At 43.0% G+C, this 16,967-nt stretch overlaps 2 protein-coding genes across 5 annotated transcripts in view; one reads left to right on the top strand and one right to left on the bottom strand.

Moving 5' to 3' along the window:
- LOC146359856 (cation channel sperm-associated auxiliary subunit epsilon-like) overlaps window positions 1–4,644 on the bottom strand; it is a 201,478-nt gene extending 196,834 nt beyond the window's left edge. The window contains exon 1 of the mRNA XM_084828250.1: window positions 4,510–4,644. Coding sequence (XP_084684376.1) covers window positions 4,510–4,592 — 83 coding nt within the window. The 5' untranslated portion in view covers window positions 4,593–4,644. The remainder of the gene's footprint in view (window positions 1–4,509) is intronic.
- Window positions 4,645–4,965: 321 nt separating this feature from the next.
- The window catches only part of ADSS2 (adenylosuccinate synthase 2), a 57,916-nt gene continuing 45,914 nt past the window's right edge, over window positions 4,966–16,967 (top strand). For all 4 annotated transcript variants that reach the window (XR_014786809.1, XM_084828253.1, XM_084828252.1 and 1 more), the window contains exon 1: window positions 4,966–5,243. Coding sequence is in view for 3 of the 4 variants with exons in the window: in XM_084828253.1 (XP_084684379.1) it covers window positions 5,076–5,243 (168 nt within the window). In the remaining variant the exon portion in view is untranslated. The remainder of the gene's footprint in view (window positions 5,244–16,967) is intronic.

The raw sequence follows: 16,967 nt of genomic DNA, 5'->3' as shown, positions 1-16,967 counted from the left end.
TTCCCAATTTTGAACCAATCGGTTGTTCCATCTCTGGTTCTTACTGTTGCTTCTTGACCCTCGTACAGGTTTCTCAGGAGACAGGTAAGGTGGTCTGGTACTCCCATCACTTTAAGAATTTGCCACAGTTTGTTGTGATCCACACAATCAAAGGCTTTAGCGTAGTCAATGAAGCAGAAATAGATGTTTTTCTGGAATTCTCTTGCTTTCTCCATGATGCAGCGAATGTTGGCGATTTGATCTCTAGTTCCTCTGCCTCTTCGAAACCCAGCTTGTACTTTCGGTAGTTCTCGGTTCGCATACTGCTGAAGCTTAGCTTGTAGGATTTTGAGCATCACCTTGCTGGCATGTGAAATGAGCGCAATTGTGCGGTAGTTTGAACACTCTTTGGTGTTGCCCTTCTTTGGAATTGGAATGTACACTGACCTTTTCCAGTCTTGTGGCCACTGTGGAGTGTTCCAGATTTGTTGGCATATTGAATGCAGCACTTTAACAGCATCATCTTTTAGGATTTTAAATAGCTCAGCTGGAAGACTGTCATCTCCGCTAGCTTTGTTGTTACTAATGCTTCCTAAGGCCCACTTGACTTCACTCTCTAGGATGTCTGGCTCAAGTTCAGTGACCGCACTATCATGGCTATCAGGGACATTCAGATCTTTCCTGTATAGTTCTTCTGTGTATTCTTGCCACCTCTTCTTAATCTCATCTGCTTCTGTTAGGTCCCTGCCTTCTTTGTCCTTTATCATGCCCATCTTTGCACAAAACGTTCCCTTGAGATCTCCAATTTTCTTGAAGAGATCTCTAGTCTTTCCCATTCTGTTGTTTTCCTCGATTTCTTTGCATTGTTCATTTAAGAAGGCCTTCTTGTCTCTCCTTGCTATTCTCTGGAACTCTGCATTCAGTTGGGTATATCTTCCCCTTTCTCCCTTGCTTTTCGCTTCCCTTCTTTCCTCAGCTACTTGTAAAGCCTCATCAGACAGCCACTTGGCTTTCTTGCATTTCTTTTTCTTTGGGACGGATTTCGTTGCTGCCTCCTGAACAATGTTACGGACCTCCGTCCATAGTTCCTCAGGCACTCTGTCTATCAGGTCTAATCCCTCAAATCTATTCCTCACCTCCACTGTATATTCATCAGGGATATGATTTAGGTCATACCTGAACGGTTTATTGGTTTTCCCGACGTTCTTCAATTTGAGCCGAAATTTTGCAAGAAGCAGCTCATGATCTGAGCCACAGTCAGCTCCAGGTCTTGTTTTGACTGACTGTATGGAGCTTCTCCATCTTTGGCTGCAAAGGACATAAGCAATCTGATTTCGATATTGACCATCTGGTGACGTCCATGTGTAGAGTCGCCTCTTGTGCTGTTGGAAAAGAGTGTTTGCTATGATCAGCATGTTCTCTTGGCAAAACTCTATTAGCATTTGTCCTGCTTCATTTTGTACACCAAGGCCATGCCTGCCTGTTATCCCGGTGATTTCTTGACTTCCTACTTTAGCATTCCAATCCCCTATGATGAAGAGGACGTCTTTTTTTGGTGTTAGTTCTAGAAGGTGTTGTAGGTCTTCATAGAACCGATCAACCTCAGCTTCTTCGGCCTCAGTGGTTGGGGCATAGACTTGAATTACTGTGATGTTGAATGGTTTGCCTTGGATTCGTACTGAGATCATTCTATCATTTTTAAGATTGTACCCCAGTACTGCTTTTCCCACCCTTTTGTTGACTATGAGTGCTACTCCATTTCTTCTAAGGGATTCTTGCCCACAATAGTAGATATGATGGTCACCTGAATTAAATTCGCCCATGCCTGTCCATTTGAGTTCGCTGATTCCCAAGATGTCGATGTTCAATCTTGCCATCTCATGTTTGTCCACCTCCAGCTTACCTTGATTCATTGATCTGACATTCCAGGTTCCTAAACAATATTGTTCTTTACAGCATCGGATTTTCTTTTCACCGCCAGACACATCCACAGCTGAGGGTCCTTTCAGCTTTGGCCCAGCCGCTTCACTCTTTCTGGCGCTACTTGGAAATACCCTCTGCTCTTCCCCAGTAGCATATTGGACACCTTCCGACCTGAGGGGCTCATCTTCCGGCGTCATCTCTTTTAGCCTTGTGATACGTTCCATGGGGTTTTCTTGGCAAGAATACTGGAGTGGGTTGCCATTTCCTTCTCCAGTGGACCACATTTTGTCAGAACTCTCTGCCATGACCTGTCCGTCTTGGGTGGCCCTGCACGGCATAGCTTATGGCTTCACTGAGTTACGCAAGCCCCTTCGCCACAACAAGGCAGTGATCCATGAAGGGGAATTCAAGTACTACCGTTAAAGATTTAAGAGGTAATGCCCACATGCATGTTCAGCAATCACTAATAATTAATAACTTTCATGGAGATGGGGAAAAGGGGCAGCCCTGGGGGCATGGAGGGGATTGCGGCAACTGCATTACACAGCCTCCTATCTCGCCCTGGCCACCTTCCCTTTGCCTCCCCAAAGCCATGGTCAAAAATACAGGGCGGCTGGAGCATGGAGGTGAGGATCGGAGCCTGCCAAGTATCGGAGGCTGCCAACTATCTCAACAGGATTGCGCCTTTAATCACCAATTTAAATCAAGTTTCCAAGGAAACTTTTTCATATATTTATCGAAGAATGGTGCAAATCTGACCACTAAGCCATACTGATTTACAACTACATAGATTATTTACACTGTTTTATTCTTACAAGCAGGCTTTACATTTCTTGGTCTCACCGTATATATTTGGCATGCTTTCCTGTTTATCTATAGAGGCAATGTGCTTAAAACAGTCCCATGCATTATTTCTTATGACCAACACCCATGACAGTTTAAAGTTAACAGCACAATCCTATACATGTCTCCGCATATATATGTTTCATTGAATTAAATGGGTCTTACTCCCAGGTAAGTGGGTATAGGATTGCAGCCTTAGTATGAGAATACAAAAAGATGCACACTGGACAATTTTTCTGCTCTTTTTCTTTCCAGTGTTGATTCTTTCTGTTTTACTCTGTCTTAGACTAGTCCTGCTCTCACAAAAAAACGAAGTGGCAAACAAAAATGAAATGCCTACTGATAGGTCAAAGCAAGGTTTAATAGTTACTGGGCTAAAAAAAATCAAATTTAATTTTTTTAATCCAATTTTTTGCACAATATTAAGCATCTTTATCCACCCTGCTGTAGTGTCTTTCTGCCTTGCTTGGCCCAACTCCACCACATGAGCACAGAAAAACAATCCTATCTAGCCTGTGTCTTTGCACATGTGACTTTAGTCAAAGAAACGGAAAGCCAAGAACTTTCAAGAAGCAGGAGCTGTTAGTGAGGCTCGACAGAGACATTTTCATGAGATGAAAAACTGAAATGAATGCCCATGCTTGATTGGTAGGTAATTTTATTTTTATGAGACTGTAAGTGTAGCATGTTTGAGATGAGATTTCATTGCAATGATGCTATTGTTTTAAGTTACAGAGAAATTTAGTATTTTCGGTTTTTAAAAATTAAAAAATTAATTAAAAAATTTAAATAACTTTTTGTCCACCCTAGGCTACCACTGATAGAATGTTAATACCACCTGATGCCAACACAAACACAATGTTTCAGTGTAGACAGCTCACACATTCAACCTGCAATCACCAAGTGATGAGGTACTGATAAACATGCTTGTGTTAGTCATAACCTCTTCATCCTATGACCTAATGCTTCCCTGAGCAGTATAGTGCCCCCAAAGCAGCCTTTTACAGGGTCAGTTTTCTCAGGACAGTGTTCTGGATATTTATGATACCTTAATAAATTATTTACATTGTAAAGGCTGAGCAGCATGGGAACAGGCACAAACAAAGCTATGAGCTCCCAATATAGTAGCAGCCACAAAAACTGCCGCTTGCCAACCAGCTGCAAAAACTCAGGAGCTGCTGACCCCACCGCCCATCTGCAGTCAGAACTGTCCCACCAGCTTTGGTTGTGATGTGCATTTATTTGGCTCTAGGAACAGCAATAAGAAATCAGATCGAATATTATGTTCCACAATTCTGTATTAATGTGCCTCCATTTTTCTCTTCCGAGTAGATTTCATCCTCCCATACACCCTTGCTGGGAAATAAGTCCTACACGGGATTTGGGACTAAACACCCTTACTGCCCAGTGCAAAGTTTTGACCCTGGTTTTGACCAGGGTGTTCAAAACTGAGATTTGCTTGTTTCTGTTCTTCACGGGCTAACGCTGTAAAAACTGAAATCTAAAAGCAAATATAACCCCCAGATACGTCTATTTTAATTATAGAGTCTAAAATTTAGACCAGTGTAACGGTCTTTGGGAGGAGGCCAGCTATGGTAGTGCTTTACCTCACATCTATGACTTTCACTCGTCATGTGGGTTCAAGCTGTAGCTCACCATGAGGGCCGCCCATTACCCGCAGGCATAACACTCTCCCCCTTTGTCCGTCTCTGACACCCCCTCCCCAACCTTCTTAGCCCCCGATGTCATCCTTCGCTCCCGCACCTCCACACTGCCCAGCATCCTCTCAGCCACAGGCAAAGCAACAGGAGTTGGGCCCTCACAACAGGGGACAAAAAGCGCGCCATCGCTATGGCCCAGGAACCCGCCCAAAACGATAGTAGCAACCGACGCCGTCTCGCGCGCGCTCCCTATCGGCCTACGTCAACGCCTAAGCAATGCAGCTGGAGAGTGTGCTGCCCCCTCCCACGGTGAGGCCAACAGTAACTACGCCTTCCAGGGTGACGCGCGGCCATCCCGCGAAGACTCTGCGGGAGTTAGCCGCAATGCATCCCGGGAAACGTAGTGTGCACCTGTGTGCGCGCGCATGAAGCACCCTCCCCCTTTCATTCTATGTAGATGAGGGGGTGGGTCTCTTGACTCGCGTAGAAGAAGGATGTCAAAGAAGGACCAATAGGCGACGGCAGTAGCTGCTGGATGCGGCCACTGTGTTTTCTGTGTGAGAAGGCGGGGAAAAATAGTCGTCGCCGGCAGAGTCGGGCGCGCCGCTTCCCCCTCTGTCTCTCGCATGTGTCTTAAGAGCAAGAAGGGAACCTTCGCCTGCGGGAGCCATGTCTGAAAGCGGCTCCTCGTCCGCCGCCATCCCCAACGGTGGGGGCGCTTCCCGGCAACCCGGCAACAAAGTGACCGTGGTCCTGGGAGCCCAATGGGGCGACGAGGGTAAAGGAAAAGTGGTGGATCTGCTGGCGCAGGACGCGGACATCGTCTGCAGGTGCCAGGTGAGGAGCCGGATGGGCCGATACGGAGTCACCTTGAACCTCCCGGGGGCGCGTTCTGTGCATGGGGTGGGGGAGAGGGGCAATTAAGGAGCTCCTCCGTGGCCTTTCCCGCTTGAGTTTCTATGGTAACTACCGCGCTCTATATAAACCCGCCCTCGCTGGCGCTTTTAATCAGCAGTCAATTAATAGGAGTATATATTTCTCCATTACACACACACACGTTTTCCCCATAGCCGTTGTTACTATGCTGGGTTGCTGCTTCCTTAGAGGCACCCAGAGGCTTCCCCGACGGCGCTGCTTTGTGACGGGGAGAAAGAAGCCCCAGCAGCGACCTGTTCCTTCCTTCCTTGTACTTCTCCCCCCGCCCCCCCGTTAAGGCTATTTCCCGCCTGGGGAGGGTGGAGAGCGAGTCTGTCGCCCGCTGTCCACGGCGTTCTCCTTCGGGCTTCTGCAGTGCCGCGGTGGCTGCCTTCGCCCAGGAGAGACGTGTGGGGCAGGAAGAGCTGGTAGGGGGAACACGACGTGTGAGCGACAAACGCAGTGGTGGCTGCCGAGCCCTTGGCCGCCCCTTTACCAGGAGGCTGCCCCTTTCTTTTAACCTCTGTCCTGAGTTCCTTGGCGGTGTACTGTCAAAAAGGCGGGATGGTGTTCTTTTGTTTTTCAAAAGAAAATGTACACACCTGAGTGATTCTGAGTTTTTACTTGGTGTATAATGATGGCTCATGAAGAGATGCTGGTATTGCATGTTATCCAGGTACACTGTTCATGCTGTAGGTACTAGAGTAATGTTAGTTACTCTAGTACCTACTAAATTCAGTTGAAAATAATAATTAAAACACATTTTCTCTCTAATTGGGTGATTTTCTGGAAACTGAGAAAGTCCAGAGATCATATAATGGGCCTACAGTCCACAACAGAACTATTAAACTGTGGCAAGCATGTGCATGCTTAAGCACTTTCATACATGTACAAGAAATGTGGTGACTTTATTTTACAAATGCAGCCTCTCAAATGGCATCAGACGCTGCTCCAGAGAATTTTCTGGCCCACAGAAATTATGAGTGCTGTCGTGGGAAAGGCCCTGTTGAATGCCTAGAAGTTCACATACAACCCTTTGGATCTTTGTATATAGATTGTAGTCTGCATGTTTCAAACATAATCAGATTAGGAAAGGTTGAACACCCATAAGCAATGTAATGTAATAGCAGTTCCATACTTAGGAGATGAAAAATCGGATCACTTGCCATAACATAAAATTTTATGATGACATAAAATCATAGGCTATCTAACTGATTTTAAGGATCTGAATGGGTTTCAGTTAGCCTGTTTTGGAGGGCTAGCTATTAATGGCAAAACCTTGTTGCTTGTTTTTACTGTTGTTGAAATCAGAAACAAAAAACACACTCTGCAACTCTCATTGAAGTTCTTTCTTGCGTACATCATATTGTGAAGTCATTGCCATTGTTACTTTGTAAACATTTCTCCCATGTAAGCTTTTCAGAATAATTGCATCTTAGCCTATGAAATATTATTATCACTAGGAACAAACAAATCTTGAGGATCTGTTCAAATTATGCTCTGCTTGTTTGCAACCATCATTGGAGGAATTGCATTTGTGTAGAATAGGCAGATCAAAATGTTGCTTGAAGAGTGGGCCCATATATTGCATTGGATCAAAAATTGTGTTAATGGGAGGCTACTCATCCAGCAGATCTTTCCAGTTCCCTACTCCCTCTGCATGCCCTGAAAAGCATCTATGGAGGGTCAAGGAACCTTCCTGAACAGCAGAGGCTATGCTGTGGGAGCTAAAATGTGAAAGGGGGAATTGCCAAATATCAGGCAGTGGACAAGCACTTGCCCACACTGTTTAGAAGGGTCCATTAGCCCTCTGGTGAGTCTTTTGCAGGGTGTGGGAGGAGGGGTATAAGAAAGATCTATTGTATGAATGATCTCCAGCTCACCCAACTTTGATCTAGCCCGTTGTGAATGAAGTGCATATTCAACTTGTTTAAAATCCAAAGCATGAAAGCCTGTCAAGGCCTAAAACTTATACATGCATATAAAAATGAGTCCATATGCCCGGTACTGTACTGAAACTTTCTCCATTTTGATCTTTGGGTCAAAAGTAGAGCTTTTTTGGGTTCGAGTAGAAATATTTATCAAGTCAAAACATTCAGGTGTTTTCAATCCTATTTTCTGCCATTATTTCTCATATACTATCTACTTCTTTGTTGCTTATTTCTGGATTAGCAGTCCGTAGTTAATTGGCTGTATACATCATAATGTGATCCTCAATCAGATTTAGCTGATGTCACTGAGGGCAGTGACATCAATTCACACTGAGGGCAGTGCTTCCTGAATAGGTGAATACTTCTGAAGAAATAACTGAAAAATTGCCAGAAGGGGAATGCTTTTTGATGTTGTCAAAAATATTATCTGCTTCTGGCTTAGCCCTGTGACTCTCCTGGGCATTGAATAGATTCTCCTACTGCTTACTTTGAGAGATAGAATACTAGCATAGATTTCCTGTTGGTCCTGTCTCATTTAGTAGTTGTAATGTTTTTTTCCTCGGAAATGGCTGATAAAATTAGCCAAGTGGGACCTGCATCAAAATGTTTTGGTATGGAGTGCACCTGTTCAGGATAATCAATTCCATCCCAAGTCAATTAACATTCTGTGGCCGCTGAGCATACTCAGTCTTCACTGGGCTGTTTTGGGTTCTCCCAGACCCTTAGGGTTTGTTGTAAATATTGTTAAATACAATCTGCATTTATATACTGCCCATTAAAAATATGTTCTGTGGGTAGTGTTTATTAAAAGAAAAATTAAAGGTCTTTTTGGTACTATTTTGACCTTGGGGTCATCCCAAGCTTGCTGATAACTCTGTCTTGTGTGTAGGTGTTGCCATTTTGGCTATGTAACAAACAGCACTCAGATATTTAAGTTCCCTATTAGTATAGCTGTTGATGATAATACAATGGTTGGTAGAAGTCCACCTTTTTCAAACAAGAAAGTTGCAAACTGTGACCAAGAACTGCAAAACTAGTTCTGAGACCTCAAATGGGATTTAGGTTTCTTAAACAGCAGTCCTTCTATGACAAGCCTACTTCTGAAATTGAGTGGAGTTTCAAAAGCAGTTTGTACTGTAGCATGGAGCTCAGCTGTTCAAAATAGCTCTTAAAACATGATAGCTGAGCATCTGCAGCTGTCTCCTGATTTGACCGTCTGTTAAGAACTCTAAAATTAGGAGAAGGGTTAGATTTCTTTTTCAAAAATAAACAGATTCAGACCTATATTTTACAATCTTAATTCCTTTGTTTTCAGTTAATTCTAGCTACTTTGTATTTGTATCCCTCTTGAATGATGTAAACATAGGAAAATGAAAGTTGAGAGGTATTAATTGCGGTTCTCATACTTCACTTTAACTTTCTCACAGAGTTAAATGAAATGCTAGAACTGTGTTGCTTTAGCATTCTTAAGAATAAAACAGAACCAAAACTCCCATAAATCCATTTGCTAACCACATTTCCTTAGTGTGAGCAATGAGGTTCATGCTCTCTTCAAATATATGTTATAAATATGCCAAGGAAGGGGTTTCTTTGAGCCAGTCAACCCTTCTACTGCTCAGTTGGATAAGATATCACTATCTTTGTTTTCTTTCTATAATACTAGTTTTGTAATTCTGAACACAATGTATAAGAACCTTGCTGCCTAAGGTAGTGTTGATGACCTATTTTATTTTTTTTTGTTTGCTTCTAGGTAGCTTAAGGATTTCTGTTCACTCTGTATAGACAATTCTTTTTCGAAAAGATGCCATTGATTACATCTGCAGCTTTAAAACAAGCTTCTTCTAGAAGCTATGTAATTATTTCATCAGATATGCAAGCAACTATGCAGTGCTATCTTACACTGTAATCCTATACACAGTTACTGGGGAGTAAACCCCATTGAACATAGTGGGGGCTTATTTCTGAGTAAGCATACACAGGACTGAGCTGTTAATCTTTATAATATGCCATGCTGGAAATGAAAAGACTTGCTTCAGTAAAGTGTTAATTCGTCACATTATTGTCTCACTTTTCATTTGACATATGTTTACTTAACTGCTGTGCATGTTGACTAGTTAGGATACTTGAGGATTATCAACTAGTGGTCAGAGATTGCACTCCTGTATGAAATATAATCTGAGCAATGGAAGATGATTTTTTTTAAATTGGCAGTTCTGCTACTGCAGTTATAAAACAAAAAAATATTCTAAGACTTTATTTTTTTTCTTAAAATGGAATGATGGAATAAGTGTCATTTTAACAGGGGAACCACAAGGAATACCATTATTCTGTGGTAGATTTTAGAACATGGGTCCTCAGGAAAACCATGCATTAGAGGTTGCTTTGAAGGCAGACCGTGTTTACTTCCATGGAAAACATCTTTAAAGTTGGTACACCAAAATCTAGTAAAAGGGTATTATTGCACTTCAAAAGATTGGCTAAAATTGTACATGAGTGTCTTTTTTAGTTCTCGCCTTCAGGAGACATGATTCCTGATACATCCATATTAAGAGTAGCTGATGTCATTTATAGATGTGCATAGTTGCACTGACTGTCACTTGTCCTAGCATAGTTATAGTGCTGTCCTGGATTTGACACATGTTTTGCAGCCTTCCATTTGTATTCCTGTTTTAACTTCTTACTACATTAGACTGATTATATAGGAATGTGTGAACTTGATGGCTGAAAGGATTTTAGGATGTTGTCTAAGTATCTACTAGTTTTGTTGCTGCGTGATAGTTTTGTATGTTGCTGCTGCAGCGGATATGACTACCTTTTATCTGATAGTGAGTGCAGTAGCATCCACCCAAGTGGTAAACCTCTGTTCCCCAACCTGGTGCTCTCTAGATGTTTCGAACTGCGACTCCCAGGATTGCTCAACATTGGCTATGTTGGCTAGGGCTGATGGGAGTTGAAGGCCAAAACATCTTGAGGGTACAAGGGTGGGGAAGGCTGCTGTAAGCAATGGTCTATGTGCTCTTATTTCTTTTCCCTTTTCGCTGACCTGGTGGCACACAATTAGACTACTAGGGATGATGTGTGTGATAGTGTCAAACATTTCTGAGGCAGGTTTCTTGTTTTAATCTGGTTAAGAACATGCACAAAATTTGATCTAAGTAACAATGTATTATTTATTAATTAATTAATTAAATTTATTAATCGCCCATCTGGGTGGTCACCCAGCCACTCTGAGCAATGTACAAAGTATATAATAAAACAGTTTAAAACAATACAATTCTACAGTAAAAACATTTTCTAAAATACCCTAACCCATCCCAAATGCCTGCCTGAACAACCATGTTTGTAGTGCGTGGCGGAAGCTCATTAAAGAGGGGGCATGGCGGAGTTCCCTAGGGAGGGAGTTCCACAGAGTGGGCCACCACAGAGAAGGCCCTCTCTCTCATCCCCACCAGTCTAGCTGTCCTGGCTGATGGGACAGAGAGAAGGCCATCTGAGGCTGATCTTGTTAAGCGGCCTGTCTGGTGTTGCTGGAGGTGCTCCTTAAGATAGGCTGGGCCCAAACCATATAGGGTTTTAAAGGTCAAAACCAACACCTTGAATTTGGCCTGGAAAACAACTGGTAACCAGTGCAACTCCTTCAGCACTGGAGTGATGTGATCTCGCTGGCGGCTGCCTTTAATCAGGCGAGCCGCTGCGTTCTGTACCAGCTGTAGCTTCTGAACCATCTTCAAGGGTAACTCCACGTAGAGTGCGTTACAGTAGTCTAAATGAAAGGAGACCAGGGCATGTACTACTGATGGGAGCAGATGGTCGGGAAGGTAGGGGCGCAGCCGCCATATCGGATGGAGTCGATACAGCGCTGTCCGGCTCACAGCTGACACCTGAGCCTTCATGGATAGCTGGGAGTCCAAAATGATCCCCAGGCTGTGGACCTGGTCTTCCATGGGTAGCCATACCCCATTCAACACAAGGTCAACATCCCTCAGCCTCCTCTTGTCTCCCACCAAAAGTACCACAGTCTTGTCAGGGTTCAGCTTATTCCTCCCCATCCAGCCATTCACTGTCTCCAGACATTTGGACAGGGATTCTATGGCCAACCTTGGTGAAGATTTGAACGAGAGGTAGAGCTGCGTGTCATCCACATATTGATGACATCGCACCCCAAACCTCCTGATGATAGCCCACAGCGGATTCACATAGATGTTAAATAGCATCGGGGAGAGGATGGATCTCTGCGGCACCGCACAAGTGAGCGGCCACGGGCCTGAAACCGCCTCTCCCAGTGCTACCCTCTGGTACCTGCCGGAGAGGAAGGACCGGAACCACTGCAATACAGTGTCTCCAATGCCCAACCCCTCCAGGCAGTCCAGGAGGATACCGTGGTCAATGGTATCAAAAGCCGCTGAGAGGTCGAGGAGAACAAGGAAGGAGCATTCACCCCTATCCAGAGCCCTCCTGATATCATCCACCAAGGCGACCAAGGCCATTTCTGTCCCCTGCCCAGGCCTGAAGCCTGACTGAAATGGATCTAGATAATCAGCTTCTTCCAAGTGTGCCTTCAACTGCATCGCCACCATCTGCTCAATCACCTTGCCCCAAAATGGAAGATTCAAGACTGGACGAAAGTTGTTCAGAACTTGGGGATCCAAGGAGGGCTTCTTTAAGAGTGGTCTGATCACTGCCTCCTTGAGGGCTGATGGCATCACTCCCTCCTCAAGGGAGGCATTCACCACCACCCTGATCCCCTCACCCAGTCTCTCTCTGCAGCTCATAATGAGTCAAGATGGGCAAGGATCAAGTAAGCAGGTGGTTGGCCTTACAGATGAAAGCACCTTGTCCACTTCATCAGAAGGAAGAAGCTGGAACCGATCCCACAAAACCGGTTTGCCACAGACTGCCTCTTGCTCACTAACTGTATCCACAGCACACGGAGTAACACTCCTAATATGATCAATTTTATCTGCAAAGTGCCTTGCCAAGGCCGCACAGGAGGCCTTAGAATGCTCCAGTGGTTCTGGAGCCACTGGACCGACCAGGCTCCAGACCACTTGGAACAGCCTCCTGGGACAGCACTCTGCAGACACGATAGAGGCAGCATGATATTCCTTTTTTGCTGCCTTCACCGTCACGTGATAGGCTGATTAAGTTCTAGCTTTCCTTGTACTAATTGATATAAAGCACTGACTTATGCAAAGGTCTCTAGATAAAAGCTGCAATCTTTTTTAATATCTCCTGGTGTCAGTTTTAATTAAAACTGAAAGTAGCATTTGATCTAGGTATAACTAATGTCAAACTAGAACTGGGAGACAAGGGTTTAAATCCCCACTCCATCATGAAGCTTTCTGGATTGGCCCAAAGTCACCATCTCTCAGCCTAACCTGCTTCACAGGGTTGTTATGAGGTTAAAATTAGGGTGGGGGGGTCATGTATGCTTCTCTAAGGAAGGATTTTTGGCCCCCAAAATGGTTATTGGGAGAAAGATTTAAACCCTGTGGTTAGGGGGAGTAATTTGAAGGTTTGTTTGTTTTTATAATGTATACTTTCTATATCAGATATACTTAAGGCCACTTAACACAGTGTCTGTCTGCTTCCAGGGGTATTCTACTGTAGCAGAGGCAAGTGCACACATCCCACCCCTTGCTGAAGCCAGTTTTTAGAGTTTGAGGCTTAGGTAGGAAAATGCAAGATTATCTTGCATGTGTTGAAGATCCCAGCTTACTGTGGAGACCCATTCCTTCTCTCTCCCTCCTCCCATTTTTGTGCCCAGCATGGACCTAAGCAGGGGACCCACATTACTAATGGGGAGTGTCATACTAGAAGGTGAAAACTCTTTTCAGAAGTAGAATATATGAAATGCCTGCACAGTTTCAACCAGCTCACAAGCCTTCAGCAGAGAGATTTCTAGATTAGGTTACCTCCAAGGAAGTAGTTCAACTAAGGATACAAGCTTTACTGCTATTCATCCAAAGAAAGCTACAGAGAGACTTTAGGAATATTTCTTGTATTTAATTTAGAAGAAATGTTCTGTTTTTTACTCTTATTTTAAAAAAATCAAGAGATAAAATACTTGATTGCAACTGATAACACATTAATGTGAAGATGGAGTGCTATTTAAACTTAGAATCCAAAGTTAGCACTCGTGGGACTCTTAACACTAACACTGGTGTTGATTTAGAGGCACTGACGCAGAGTTTCCCAGGATGGATGATTTCTAACTTCCTGCAGAAAGGGATGCCTGATGGCTTCAAATCAGAGTGTAACTCCCATATCCTGTGGGAACAGAGTACTGATATCTTGAACAGGGGAGGCCCTGCTCTGTGGAGTTTAGCTAGGGAGAATCTGGCACGCACACAAACACCCTTGTAGTTCAAGGAGCTCGCCACTCTTCTCTAATCCATTTAATTGGTGAATATGTTGAGATTATCATGTATATGTGGGATTTGTAGATTGGGGTTCTACTCCAACACTCACATTAGAAGATGAACAAGTGGGAACCTGCAACAAAATGTGCTAATGTGTTTGGAGCATTCATTCTATTTTAGGACTCCAGCCACCTTGGAACAGAACGCTTGTGCTGTTTGGAGCTCAGGGAGGGCATGTTTTTCTTTCCCATCCTCTTTCTGGCACTGACATTAGAAGAGGAGCTAGTGGGGATCATCAACAAAATGTTGCAGTGTATTTCCAGTCCCTAGCAGGAGTGACTTTCAGTTCTGGCTTGCAGAGAAACTTTGTTTGCACAAAAAATATTTAGCCCTGTTTGGATCAAAACAGGAAGTGCCTCAAATATCTCTGCCTTCTATGACTGGCTTACTCTGGAGAGAGAGAAAAAGAACGAGTGTCTGGAGTGCACATGAATACCTCTCTTGATGGAATAACTGTCAGTAGCTGTGCTTAGGGCTTGCTGTTAACCACTTGAAACAATAAATATTGGCAATTACCCACATGAATTCTATGGATGCTTAGATAGTTTGATTTAAATCAGCAAGAAAAAAAAAGCTGACTTAAATCAAGTTTCCATTGACAGTTTATACACTTCCGAATCAACTTCTGTCTTTCTTGGGTTAAGCTTTATTTGTTCGTCCTCATCCAGTCCATTGCCTACATCAGACACTGATTTAGAATTAGAATAGTTTCACTGGATCTCAGTGGAAAGGCGTGATAGAGTTGGATGTCATCAGTGTACTGGTGGCACTGAATCCTAATCCCTGGACGACCTTTTCCAGTTGTTTCATGTGTATGTAGAATAACATGGAGGACAAGATGGAATCCCGAGGGATACCACAGGCCAACACCCAAGAGAGTCCTTGGATGGTATTGAAAGCTGCCAAGAGGTCTAACAGAATCAATAGTGACACATTTCCTCTTCCATTTCCCAGTATAGAGTATCTACCAGGGCAACCAAAGCAGTCTCTGTCCCATAAACAGGCCCAGAGCCAGACTGAAATGGATCTAGATAATCTGTCTCAATCAAAAACACCATACTATGGAATTATACCAAAACAGTTCTTTCCAATTTTAATGTGTCAGTTAAAATAACATTAAAACATAATATATAAAAATGACAGTGGAAGATCATACTTTTTTTTACAGTTGTTGCATAATGTGTTTTAGAAGTTGGAAAGAGGATAGGCATTGGAGCTACATGACAAGTTTTGAAGACTGTTCTTATCATTTAGTCCTTATGGTTTCAGAGATAACATACTAAAACACACAGGCCAAACAGCTTTTTATAATTTAAAGCCTTCTTTCTGTTTTGCCGAAGAAGGCTCTTCTCTGTAAATATTTCCTACTTAACTAAGAGTTGTAAAACATTCTAGATCAAATAAAACTTAATTTTATGAAAAAGCTACAGTAGTCCAAATAAGGCTGATTTGCCTACATGTTTTCTGGAGCTCCATTAGGATCCTCATTACCTGCTCTGTGTTAGATGCCATTGTGGAATCACTAGTGGTGATGTGTGCACACCCTTATTCTCTTTAGCGCCCCCCCAAAATTTTGCTGTGTTTTCCTCTTAGACACCCCCAAAAAGAAATGCTTTAAGAACTCTGACAGTACAATCCTATGCATATCTACTTAGAAGTAAGTCCCATTGAGGATTGCAACCTCAGTGACCAATGGCTTTACTCCTTTGGCCTCCACATCCAATGTAAAATTGGAGACTACAAATCTAAAACTACTGGAAATGTTGAAGCCATAGCAAGAAAAGGGGTGTTTTTCTACGAGATGGGGCAAAAATCTTAGGAAACATTTTAATATATGCAATACTTCCTTGTCAAAACTAAACTCACCTTATTTAATATTATGAAATGTATCCTGTAACGTAGCACTTAAAATTGTAATGTGTTCTATATTTATGAAATTTAAAAATATAAAGTTTTTGGTTTTATTCAAGCAATTTATTCAAGAGTGTAAGGGAGCAATCCTATGGGGATAAACGTCCACCTCCAGACTCGGAGGCGACCGCCTATCCAGTGCAGGGTGGGTGGAGTGTGGAGGGGATCTACTCTTCCTGCTCAGGCCACCCCACGTTTGCAGTTAGATGGCCAATTTCGGCTATCTAGCCACGGCGCTTCAGAGTGGTGTGGTGGGGGCAGCTGGATGATGCATGGGAGGCACCATACCAGCCCTTCTGAGGTCCCCTCCCTGCTCCCAGGAACGCCCCCTTTCCTCCTGCTCCACGCTGCTCTTCTGACTGTGGAGCAGGGGACGATCAGCACTTCCTACGAGGTGGTGGGGGAGGGGGCAAGGATGCGGTTTTCTGGGCATGGGCTCCAAGGTTGGTTCCCAAAAACTGAATAATTCTTTGGCCATCCAGCCACTGTCTGGGGGCCATAGGATTGCGCCCTCTTAGTTTTATTCAAACAACAGTTACAAATATGTGCAGTGTTTAGGGTGGAGCAGCTTGCAGCTCCATCTCTTTAGTACCTACATCCACAATTCTAGACACATTTATAGGGGAATAACGCTCTTTGAACTCAGTGGAACTTACTTCTGAGTAGACATGTATAGGATTACATTGTAAGTATATCTTGAAACAATTAGCATTGCACTAGAAGTTTTTTATTATCTGGTCTTAGAAACAATATGTAGATCTTGGCGTTCATGATAAAACAAAGAAACAAATAGAGATGTGAAGGCCCAGAAAAAAAACTGGAAAAATGTGAGGGGGAAAGCATTCCCCCTCTGGACCTTTTAAAAAATATATATATATATATATGGAAAAATTGAACAGCTTTGGATTATGAAATACTTTCTTTTAGAATTTAAGACAAAGTGTGTGTGTGTGTGTGTGTGTGTGTATAGTTACCAGCTTTTACTCCGCCCAAAATGATTTCTAAAAACTACATAATAAGAACACTTTTATAGAAAGACTAGCAGTGTAAAATGTCTGGATATAATGAGGCCATGGGAAAAATATTTTTTAATTCTCTCTGTAAGATTCCCAGCATAGTTAGTTCTTTCATTCCTTATTAAAATTATTGATCTGAAGTATATTTTACTGATAGACATTTATGCTCAGTTTCCCAACATGTGAGCAGCAGCATCATTGTGCATTCTTGACCGTAAATGTGCAGCCTTGGGTTTTGTTCTATAGAGTCCTGTGTTTCTGATGCTGCAGCAGTCATTCCATGTAGTTCTAATCTATTTAGACAATAATTACAAATTTACTAATTTTACTGTTAAAAGTTTTAAAATAAAATAATTTTATGAGCAA

This window comes from Heloderma suspectum, chromosome 1 (assembly GCF_057233095.1).
Source record: "Heloderma suspectum isolate Gila_16-S chromosome 1, 16-S_ref, whole genome shotgun sequence".
Taxonomy (NCBI): Eukaryota; Metazoa; Chordata; class Lepidosauria; order Squamata; family Helodermatidae; genus Heloderma; species Heloderma suspectum.
The sequence above is the reverse complement of the archived record's forward strand: the minus strand, read 5'-3'. Positions and strand labels throughout refer to the sequence as shown.